Source organism: Toxorhynchites rutilus, chromosome 2, assembly GCF_029784135.1.
Source record: "Toxorhynchites rutilus septentrionalis strain SRP chromosome 2, ASM2978413v1, whole genome shotgun sequence".
In the NCBI taxonomy this organism is placed as follows: domain Eukaryota; kingdom Metazoa; phylum Arthropoda; class Insecta; order Diptera; family Culicidae; genus Toxorhynchites; species Toxorhynchites rutilus.
In genome coordinates, this window is record NC_073745.1 from 1870412 (window position 1) to 1882848 (window position 12437).

The 12437-nt window shown below is 44.4% G+C and overlaps 1 protein-coding gene across 1 annotated transcript; it reads left to right on the plus strand.

Moving 5' to 3' along the window:
* Positions 1-1464: 1464 nt before the first annotated feature.
* On the plus strand, positions 1465-7438 carry LOC129771917 (uncharacterized). Its single transcript, XM_055776053.1, has 3 exons — positions 1465-5415; positions 5492-6200; positions 6249-7438. The coding sequence occupies exons 1-3, from the start codon at positions 1465-1467 to the stop codon at positions 7436-7438; spliced, it is 5850 nt and encodes a 1949-aa protein (XP_055632028.1).
* The last annotated feature ends 4999 nt before the right edge of the window (positions 7439-12437 follow it).

Consider the following 12437-nt stretch of genomic DNA (forward strand, 5'->3'; position numbering starts at 1 on the left):
TGTTTGTATTGATTTGAGCATCATGCTTGTTTATTCTTGACAATAGTGTGACAGACAAGGGTGTTCAAAAACCATAGTTGAACTGTGTGAGAAGTTGTCTAGAGCAAAAATAAATGAAAATATTTTTCGTAGGGTGTTCATACACTGTTTGACCGAAGCCAAATATTTTACTTTTAACACTTCTCGGTTGAATTATTGTTGGACATTTATATCTTACAGTCCGTCATTTCTTCCGGATATTTATATATTTATTTATTTTGGTTTAAAGTCTTTGCAACATGGTCTGATTCACAATTTTTCTCCAATTAACTCGGTTCGGTTCTCACCATGTCATGCTCGACCTGGTCTAACTTGGAAAAGGAAGAGAAGGAGGAGAGAAATAGTGAGAGAGGAGAAAATATCTAAGAGAAGAGAGATGAAAATGAAGAGAAGAAAGAAGGATTCGAGCTTTGAAGGAAAGAAGGAGGACTCGACTCCTTCTTGGCTCACGGACCGTCGAAGAAATTGAAGTTACTTGGAAGTTGGAAGTGGAAGTGGAAATGCGAGAGAAAATAGGGGCCGGAAAGTCGCAGCTCCTAGGAACCGTCCACACCGAGTGACATCCGCCCTCCTCGCAAATATCCGACGGTGGAGGTACCTCGAAAAAGTGCCGGTGGGCAACGAGCCCCAAACGTCATCGTTAACCCAAACGCGTTCGGGTGGGTCGATCGGAAGTTTTGGAGGTAACAGTGCGGTGAAAACCGGGCTAAACCGATGAGATCGATCACCATCTGCTCTCTCTCTTCTCCGTATCCGACAACTTACCTGCGTTCCAGCAGCTCCTGTTCGGCCGCATCGTTGAACTAATCCTATTAACCTGGAAAAAATAAAAACCCTAAAAACAATATATACATATAATACTTACCATTCTTTTCTTATTATACACAAATCCTATGATATAGTTATTCTACCTTCTACCGCATAAGCCGTGTGTACACACCGCTACGCACAGTCGACTAAGGCCTACCTGCATGAGCTAACCATCTTGCGACGAAATGTCAAAAAGGCACCAGAGTGAATAAAAACAGTATAGAAAGGAGAAAATAGATAAACAAAAGGCAAACGGATGAATTGAGTTGGATAGTTTTTGAAAGTGTATTGAAATTTACAGAGAAATCGTTAGAATTTATAAAAGGAATTTATTGGTAATATTTTAAAAATTGTATAATTAAAGAATAATGTTGACCAATCGATGTTTTGATAGCCGCTGATAGCCAAATAACTGCTGGATCCTGAGAGACATGAAAAAAAGAAAAATATTGTAAAATTAATAAAGAAACTGTAAAATGTAAGTAGAACCTGAAAAGAAAAGAAATGAGATTAATTAAATACATAAAATTTCAGTTTCAAGCTGCGAAACAAGAAAATTGCTGCTTTGAAAATTAGTTTGTTGTGACGACCCCGAACAAACTTGAAAATTTTACAATGGCAGAATTGACCCTTTCACCCGAAGCTGCCGAAAAGACGGGTTACAATTGTGCCGCTTGTGAGCGACCGGATCACGCAGAGAAGGATATGGTGTTTTGTGACCAATGTCAAAACTGGTATCATTTTGGATGTGCCGGTGTAACGAATGCGGTAAAGGACGATTCATCGTGGATATGCGGCAAGTGCATGAAAAATGCCGCTGGTAGTTCCGTGACGTCAGAGTTGGAGCAAGAATTGAAAAGGCTCGAGGAAGAAAAAAGAGTCCAACAGCTAGCTATGGAGAAGGAAAGAGTCCTGCATAAACGGCGCCTGGAGCTGCAGCAGGAAATGTTTCTGATGCGACAAAAACTGGAACAGGAGAAACGCGAAATGGAGTTAGCCTTCGAAAAAGAGCAGTTGGAGAAGGAAATCGCTGAGGAAGAATCGTTCCAGAAGAAAAGTGAGCAGATGAGAAAGGAGATGCACGGTAAATTGAATAAGCTTAGACAGCAACGGAGCAAGGATTTCGATAGTGGTGTGAAAGAAAAAATGGAAGAAGCTGTAGGTTGTGAAGATGATTGCTCGAGTGACAAAGAAAAGCCGAAGCAGTCGGGACTGGAGAAAACAAAGCCAGGAAAAGCAGAAACCGAAAAAAAAAGGTCGGAAAAAGGCAAACCTGGGAAAATGGATCTGGTCGAGACTGGCAACGGAGATTTTCGAGGAGCATATCAAAAATACTCCACTCCAAAAACATGTTTAGTTCCGTTAGTCACATCGCCATCATTGGAGGAAATTCCGCCTGTCGACGCGGAATCCGTAAAAGGTGATACACAGGAAAAGATCGAAAGTAAGAAGAACGACGCGGTTTCAAATGACGTGCGAGAAGCAAATGAGGACGATAGTGAATCCAGCGAATCAAATGAGGATCACGAATCGGTGACAGTACAAGCTGGCCAAAACAAGCAACAAAGATGTCGTCGAGGACCTACCAAAGCTCAGCTGTCCGCCAGGCAGTTCCTGTCGAAGAAGTTGCCGGTATTTTCCGGAAAGTTAGAGGACTGGCCGATGTTCATCTGCAGCTACGAAACATCTAGCGAAGCTTGTGGGTTTTCGAATGTCGAGAACCTGGCTCGACTACAAGAGTGCTTGAAGGGCCAAGCATTGGAAGCAGTTCGTAGTAGGCTCCTACTTCCAGACGCAGTTCCACAGATCATTGAGACTCTCCGGATGTTGTACGGTCGCCCGGAGCACCTTCTAAATATGCTATTGGTGAAGGTGAGAAAGGCTCTCCCACCGAGAGCAGATCGTTTGATAACGTTCATCAATTTCGGGATGATTGTCCAGCAGCTTGCAGATCACCTGGAAGCAACGAAGCTTACTTCTCATCTTCTGAATCCCATGCTGATTCAGGAGATTACCGAAAAGTTGCCCGCAAGTACACAACTTGAGTGGGTGCGGTATAGAAGGAGAGACCGTGTAGTCACGATTCGAACTTTAGCCAACTTTCTGTCCGCAATCGTGAAAGACGCCAGCGAGGTGACGTCATACTGTGAAGCACCTGTAGTTGTAGACCACGCCAATCGAAAGTCCAGAGGAAAGGATAAAGAGCACGAAGGTTTCCTCCATGCCCACTGTGGACAAGAAAACGCCAACAAAACTCAGGCGCCGAGGGTGAGAAAGCCATGTATGATTTGCGACCGTACTGATCACCGGGTAAGAAATTGTGTAGCCTTCCGGAACCTCTCCGTACTACATCGTTTGGAAGCGGTGCGTAAATGGAAGTTGTGCTCGATGTGTCTCAATGAGCATGGAAATGCCCGCTGTAAGCTGAATTTCCGCTGTAATGTCGGGACCTGTAGAGAGCCTCACCATCCTTTACTCCACGCGGCAGGCCCGGAATCGGGATCGAACTGCAACTTTCATTCGTTTCAACGCAAGCAATCGGTGATTTTTCGAATGATTCCGGTCACATTGCACTGGGGAAATCATACAGTGAACACAGTGGCTTTCCTGGACGAGGGGTCGTCCTACACATTGGTGGAGAAGTCGGTGGCTAGCGCTCTTAGGACGAATGGTGTAACGCAACCACTTCGTGTGACGTGGACGGCTGGAATGTCCCAATTGGAAAGGGACTCGCAGAAAGTAGAACTGTATATTTCGGCTCGAGGTTCAAGTCGCCGGTTCCACATAAAAGCAGCTCATACCGTGGATAACTTGAGGCTTCCCCAGTCGACGCTAGCCCTGACGGAAGTAGTCAAGCAGTATCCCCATCTTCAAGATCTATCCGTGGTGGATTTCCAACATACTGTTCCGCAAATTCTGATCGGACTGAAAGACGTTCACCTGTGTGCACCGTTAGAATCACGAATCGGGAAAGCGGAAGAGCCAATCGCTGTGCGGTCCAAGCTTGGTTGGACCATATTCGGACCTGCAAGCGGTGGTATTGAGTCGAGCATCGTTGGTCATCATGCGTGCAGCAGTGTTTCGAACGAGGACCTCCACGATCTGTTGAAGAGCCACTACACGCTAGAAGAGTCTGGCATTTCGGTTGCGCTGCTACCGGAAAGCGAAGAGGATAGGAGAGCGAAAGATATCCTGACGCAAACGACGGTAAGAGTAGGTGATCGTTTTGAGACGGGGTTATTATGGAGATATGATAGTCCGTGCTTCCCCGACAGCTATCCTATGGCTGTGAAAAGGCTCAAGAGTTTAGAGAGACGTTTATTGAAGGACAATGAACTGTACGATAAAGTACGGTGCATGGTCTCGGAGTACCTAACCAAGGGCTATGCGCACAAAGCTTCAGAGTTGGAGCTAGCAGACACCAACCAGAGTAAGGTGTGGTATTTGCCATTGAACGTGGTTATTAATCCGAAGAAACCGGGTAAAGTCCGCCTTGTTTGGGACGCAGCTGCGGCTGTAGCTGGGGTGTCCCTGAATTCAAAACTCTTGAAGGGTCCCGATATGCTGACTGCTCTCCCAGCAGTTATTTGCAAGTTTCGAGAGAAAAAAGTGGGTTTTGGTGCAGACATCAAAGAGATGTATCATCAGTTGAAAATTCGAAAAGAAGATAAGCAAGCGCAGAGGTTCCTGTTCCGAGAGAATCCAGCCAGCGCTCCGGAGGTATTTATTATGGACGTTGCTACCTTTGGGGCGACCAGTTCACCTTGCTCCACCCAGTTTGTGAAGAACATGAATGCAAAGGAGTTCGCAGGGCGGTTTCCAGAGGCAGCGAGAGCGATTCTAGAGAACTATTACGTCGATGATTATTTCGATAGCACGGAGACAGTCGAGGAAGCAGTGAAGCTGGCGAAGGAGGTAACGTTTGTTCATTCAAAGGGCGGCTTCGAGCTTCGAAATTGGGTCTCTAGTTCAGAGGTGTTCCTGCGAGAAATGGGGGAGACAAAAGAAAATCAATGTGTTCATTTTAATCAAGACAAGGAAACAGGGCAAGAAAGGGTCTTGGGAATAGTGTGGAATTCAGTAAGCGACGAGTTTACGTTCTCAGCAAGGTTACGTGAAGATTTGCTGCCGTACCTGATAGGAGAGAGGCGGCCCACGAAAAGGGGGGTCATGAGCTGCATCATGAGCTTGTTCGATCCCATTGGGTTTTTGGCTTCCTTCACTATTTATGGAAAAATGCTTATTCAAGATCTTTGGCGCAGTGGATGTGCCTGGGACCAGCAGATCAACGACGAGTGTAGCGAGAAATGGAATCGTTGGGTCGGTCGGCTTCCAGAAATCGAAAGAGTGCGGATCCCTCGTTATCACTTCACGGGAGGATTATCTGTGGACTACAGTACGTTGCAACTACACGTTCTTGTCGATGCTAGTGAGAATGCATATGGTGCTGTTGCATATTTCCGTGTCATGACTGCTTCTGGTCCTATTTGTTCGCTTGTGATGGCACGTTCCAAGGTTGCACCTTTGAAGCAGCTGTCAATTCCGCGCCTGGAACTACAGGCCGCGGTACTAGGTTCTAGATTGCTAAATTCCATCATCGATAACCATTCCGTAGAGGTGAAACAGCGGTTTATTTGGACAGATTCGAGGACAGTACTTTCTTGGATCCACTCGGATCAGCGATCGGATCTACAAGCAATTCGTTGCTTTCCGAATTGGTGAAATCCTTAGTCTCACGAAGCTCGATGAATGGCGGTGGGTTTCCACTAGAAACAACATCGCTGACGACCTAACCAAATGGGATCGAGGACACAATCTAAATTCGAACGGTCCTTGGTTTCGGGGTCCACATTTCCTGTTCCATCAGGAAGATTCCTGGCCAGAACAGAAGCGCGTAACACCGAATGTGCCTGAAGAGATACGTGCCCACATACTGTTCCACGACATTTCACTGTCAGAACCTGTAATCGATCCGTTGCGTTTTTCAAGATGGAAGGTCTTAGTTCGAACGATAGCCTGCGTCTACCGGTTTGTTTCGAACTGCAAGCGAAAAAAGGAAGGATTGGCCATCGAAGGTGTACCAACGACCGATGCTCTCAAGAGAAAAGTAAGGGCAAAAATTGCATCTACGGTAGTTCCTTTGCAACGAGACGAATACCAAAAATCAGAAGCATATTTGTGGCGATTCGCACAAGCGGAAGCATACGGGGATGAGGTGAAAACTCTCCAGAAAAATCTTAAAGTGGGGAACGAGAAACAACGACAGCTGGAAAAATCGAGCAGTCTATACAGTCTGAGCCCATTTTTGGATGCACAGAACGTTCTTCGGATGGAAGGGAGAACCGCACAAGGTACGTTCTTACCGTTCGAACTACGTTTCCCAATTATACTCCCTAAAGGACATCCAGTTACCGTTAAACTTCTGGAACATTATCATCAGAGAGTGGCACACGGCAATCAAGAAACGGCGGTAAATGAAATACGACAAAGGTTTTGGATTCCCAATCTCCGAGCGGAACTCAAACGTATTTCAAGAGCTTGCATGCGATGCAAGGTGAGGAAATGTGAGCCAGGTCATCCGAGAATGGTTCCTCTTCCGATTTCGCGGATCTCGCCTGGGTTGCAGCCGTTCAGCTACACAGGGGTGGATTATTGTGGTCCATTGACTGTCTCCGTCGGGCGCAGATCAGAAAAAAGGTGGATTTGTTTGTTCACGTGTTTGACGACGAGAGCTATTCACATTGAGGTTGCTCATAGTCTGACGACTCAATCGTGCCTGATGGTCATACGGCGATTCGTGAGCTACAGAGGAGGTCCTCTTGAATTCTTCTCAGATAATGGGACGAATTTCCATGGCGCCAGCAAAGAAATTGTTAAGCAGATGGAGATTAATTGTGAAGATGTGTTCACCGATTCGAGAACCAGATGGAATTTCAATCCGCCTTCCGCACCTCATATGGGTGGGGTGTGGGAGCGAATGGTGCGCTCCGTTAAGACGGCGTTGAAAGCGTTGGATGATGGCCGCCGAATGACGGACGAAGTACTTCTGACCGTGTTGGCAGAAGCGGTGGATTTAATCAATTCTCGGCCACTGACATACGCTGGCCTGGAACCTGATGCAAAGGAAGCGCTAACACCAAACCATTTTGTTCGCGGCGTAGGACTAATGAGTTCTGAGTCGTTTATAAGACCTACCAATGAAGCAGAGGCACTGCGGGACAGCTTCAAGCGGTCACAGTTTTTGGCTGATTGTTTGTGGAAACGATGGACTTCTGAGTATCTCCCGACGATCAATTATCGCAGCAAATGGCACTCTGAAATGCCTCCTATTGCAAAAGGTGATCTTGTGTATATTGCGGACGAGAATATCCGAAAGCATTGGGTTAGAGGGGTTGTAACCGAGGTATTCAGTGGTGCTGATGGTAGGATCAGACAGGCTTTGGTGAAAACAGCAAAGGGTGAGTTCAGGCGGCCGGTGGTGAAGCTTGCGGTGCTTGAAGTCCAGGGTCGTAAATCTACTGCGGCTGACGCTTTCGCACCAGAGTTATGGGGAGGGGCTATGTACACACAGCTACGCACAGTCGACTAAGGCCTACCTGCATGAGCTAACCATCTTGCGACGAAATGTCAAAAAGGCACCAGAGTGAATAAAAACAGTATAGAAAGGAGAAAATAGATAAACAAAAGGCAAACGGATGAATTGAGTTGGATAGTTTTTGAAAGTGTATTGAAATTTACAGAGAAATCGTTAGAATTTATAAAACGAATTTATTGGTAATATTTTAAAAATTGTATAATTAAAGAATAATGTTGACCAATCGATGTTTTGATAGCCGCTGATAGCCAAATAACTGCTGGATCCTGAGAGACCTGAAAAAAAGAAAAATATTGTAAAATTAATAAAGAAACTGTAAAATGTAAGTAGAACCTGAAAAGAAAAGAAATGAGATTAATTAAATACATAAAATTTCAGTTTCAAGCTGCGAAACAAGAAAATTGCTGCTTTGAAAATTAGTTTGTTGTGACGACCCCGAACACCGTGAGTCCGTTTCGTGTTTCTGGTGAAGTGCCGACCCTGAGGTAACAATAGCCTCTGAGCTAGCCGCTACCACAAGACTGTTTTTCTCAGCTAGTCGTGAATTGATTTTGACTGAGAAATTTGAAACTGGGAGATATGTTGGCATAAAAAATGTAGCCAAAATCAATACAAAAGCCGAGACACAAAGCCCAGACAAAAACCTAACGAGCCGTCCGTCTCCGTCAATTATTCTTTTTCTACAAATCCTGCGGGCCGTTTTCGTTAAACGTATGCTGAAGGGTCGTTACGTTGCCGGTGTATGTGAATGTTTTCATATGAATTGCATGGTAGAATAACTGACGTTACGGAACGTGACAGGACGTGAACAGGGAAGCCGTTTTTGTCCATGATTCTCCATAGCTCTTTTCGTGTTATTGAATCGTATGCGGCTTTATAGTCGATGAATAGATGGTGCGTGGGGACTCGGTACTCATTGCATTTCTGGAGGATCTGCCGCAAGGTGAAGATTTGGTCAGTAGTAGACCGACCTTGTCAGCGGCGATAGACGACAGAAGATGATTTGGGAAAGCACTTTGTAGGCGGCATTCAGGACGGTGATTGCACGAAAGTTGTCACAGTCTAGTTTGTCCCCTTTCTTGAAGATAGGGCAAATAACCCCATCTTTCCACTCCTGTTCTGTTTCCCAAATTCTGACAATTAGCCGATGCAGTGTATTGCCGATCCAAGTGTATTGGTGTAGGGATTTGTGTTGGAAGAAGGTACTGCGTACAGTCATATTAGAGGTGGCGAAATCTATGAGTCTTAATCGTTAGTCGTTTTCATTTGTCAACTGGTGTGCACTGTACATACCGATACAGGTTTGAACTCCTCCTCTTTACCGATCTGGGCATTGAAATCTCCGATGATGATCTTGATGTCATGTTTTGGGCAGCGTTCGTATTTGCGTTCCAGCTGCGCGTAGTATTCGTCTTTGTCATCATCGGGACTTGCAAGGTGAGGGCTATGCACGTTAATGATGCTGATGTTGAAGAATCGGCCCTTAATCCTCAATCTGCACATTCTTGGGTTGATTGACTACCAACCAATCATTCGCTTCTGCATATTGCCCAACACGATGAAAGCTGTACCTGACTCGTTAGTGTTGCCGCAGCTCTGGTAGATGGTACGACCATCGCAAAATGTTCGTACTGTAGATCTTCTCCAACACACTTTCTGCAGCGCTACGATGTCAAACTTGCGGTTTTTCAATAGTTCGGAAAGTATACGAGTTTTTCCGATGAAATTGAGAGATCGACAATTCCACGTCCCGAGTTTCCAATCGTTAGTCCGTTCTCGTCGCCTGAGTCTATGTTGATGAGTCCGGTTCAAATCTTCTTGTGTATCGTTCGTTGCTTGGTGTTTTAGTGGTGCGGCTTGCAAGACCTGCGACCAACCCCACTATCTCGCAGAAGGACAATCGTGATACTGCTGTTTTACGTCCCGAGTACCACCAGGACTGGGCAAAGACGCTTATAGCGGCGTCAATTCGCTTAAAGGAGCTGTTTCCGGGTTTTTGTGGCTTTTTTGGGGACTGGCAATGCCCAATGCTCATCCCACCACACCCTAGACAGTTCCCTTTTACCAGTGCAAGCCAGAAAAACGATATATGACGATAGAATTTCTGACCCTAACGGGAATCGAACCCGAAGCCCCCATCTTGGCAAGCGCAACACTTACCACTAGGCCATGGGGACCATATCTTCCGGATATGCCACATTTATGATTCGGGTACTTAGGTATTAACGCCACCGGAGGGCAATTCCGTCAACTATTCTCTCGAACTTTTTTTGCCGACGTCGAAGTTGCCGTTGATGGCGTATGTGAATGCGACCATACGATTTACATAGGAAAATGTTTGATGTTTCATTACTTTACGTTGACTTCACTGTGACGGGACGTTGTATGTGTAGCGCACGTAATGCTTACCTTACAAATCTGCAGGTGCAGATGAGTTTTTTCATCCTTGATTCAAAATAGAGTATCAGAGCTAACTCCACATCCAATCGAAATTTTTAAGGCAAGTCTGATACTAGAGCACATTCCCAGCAAACATTAAATCGTATAAATTTGCACGTGCTAAGTCTTACAAGAAATCAGAATAAATCATAATCGCATATCATATCAATCAAAGTATGTATCGTGTATATTCAAAATCGCATAAAATGTAAAAACTCGATTTTATATATCATTATCAAATTAAGTCGCAATTCGGTATAATAAACATCAATTTTATGATATACATGATATACATTGTCATAAAATATATTTAATCTGATGCAGTTTGTGTGTCGTATAAGCGTATAATTTAAATCGATTCAGTACTGCAGTAAATCGTGTTGCATGCTGAAGAAAATCATGAAACAGTAAATCATATTAGCTCCTAATAAAGATCATATTACTTCATATTGAAATATCAATGAAATGCTTTAACATTGACAAGTTTCATTTCATAACAGCAATGTCTGAACACATACGAAAGAATAAAATAATTAAATTTAAAAAGACGGGTGGGTAATGTCGGGGACATAACCGGAGTGACGTAGGACTATACAAAGGGGACAGCTTTTGTTAAATATATATTTTAAATATATTGTTTTATTTTCTTCTCTTACGTGAATACCTACCTATCTACCTGAAAAATGGATTAGTTTACTGTTTACTCTTTATGAATATGTTGATGGTTCTGAAAAGAACCTTTGGTGTTGTGTTTTTGTTATCACTCGATATTCCCATCTTGTTCGGTTAAACCTTCCGGTTTAGCTATTGCGTTTGTCACTCGCCACAGCTTTCACAGTTGAAAAATTTCTTCCCATCCAGCTTGTGACATGTTGTTCAGTAAATTACATTTAATGCAACGTGCCGGAGAAACACTTTGCCACTCACTGAAACTAATTGTTGCCTTGATGAGCGCCGAACCGAAGCTGCTCTGTTCTTGATGCGGGTTTTCTGATTGTCGTGAGCAGCTTTGCAAGCCAACTCGAGCACTCCAACGGCCGAAACTCTATAATCGCTGTTAGGTATACTGATGCTCCGGCACCAATCCGTTCGGCCTAGTTACCCTTGCGGAGCAATCAGTGAATGCGAGCAACAGGGAACTGGAGACTTGCACGGTTCGAGTGAGACTTTGCCTTTCCCTTAACTTGTCCTCCTTTGTTACGTCCACGATGCCGATGCCGTACAACCACACGGGTTTACGGTTTGAAAGAAAATAAGATATTTTTTTGGGGTCCGCGTGTTTTATATTCTAGCGGTACACACTCACAGGATAGAGACAAATCGGCAGACTCAGCCAGAGGGGCGAGTCCAACGAGACGAACGAGTGAGCGTTAAAAGGGAGCGATGGCAAAAAAATACATTCATTACGATTTGTTCGCTCGTTGGATTCACATGCAGGCTAAAAAGGGTCCTTTTCAGGATCACAAAATTATCTTCAATCTAAAGAGTTTATTGTTTTGTTATCACTCGATATCCCCATCTTGTTCGGCTAAACCTTTCTGTTCAGCGATTGCATTTGCCACTCGCCACAGCTTTCACAGTTGGAAAATTTCTTCCCAGCTTGTGACATATTTTACAGTAAATTACATTCAATGGCACGCCGCATTACCACCACTCAGTATCGGATTGGAGGTAATTTTAACCTGTAATTGAACATTTGCGATGACAGTGGTACAGTGTCGACTTTCAATGTGGGGTCATAATTTGGACCCCGAACTCTATGTTTACAAAAATGTCCAACTAAATATGTCGCATTACAGGTCCGTCCAATTAGCTAAATGTCGAGATAAGTGTAAATTACTGTACTTTCAATCTAGAAGCAATTTAAGAATTGGTGAAAATCAATAAGCTCAGAACAACTGCCAAATTAACATACTCATCATATCCTGGCAAACAAATTATGAAAAAATCAATTTGTGTTTTATTATTATTTTGGATATTGTTTTAGAAAGCATTGAACTGTATTTCCTAAACTCTTTTTTGGAAGGTTTAATGGCCCTGAAAAGCGCCTTGTTTTATGGAATGGTTCCAATTTAGAAAACTTAGTACTCGTGGTTTTGAAAAAACCCATTTCGAACGCCCTCGTTGCCGCCTTGTTCTGGATTTGCCACCAAAGCAGTTTGTATGAAGAACAAACTTTTTTCTTCTGCTACCTGATGCCGTTTTGCGATTGCGTTTGCCACTCGCCCCTCGCTGCAACTGCCTGTTGTCTTGATGTCCACCGAACCGAATGTGTTCTGTTCCGAATGCGGGTTTTCTTATCATCACAAGCAGCTTTGCCGGCTAACTCGATCACTTCGGCGGCCGAAACTATATAACGCCGGCTAGGTGGACTGGTGCACTGGTACTAACGCGCTCGGCCTAGCTACCCTTGCGGGGAACTCCAGATCAACACGGTTCGAGCGGGATTTTGCCTTTCCCTTCACTTTTCCTCCTTTACCATGTCCAGACATGACTGCTTGGGTTGGTTTGTTGATGTGTTGTGATGCGAACCGATGTGGTGTACGGTTTGAAT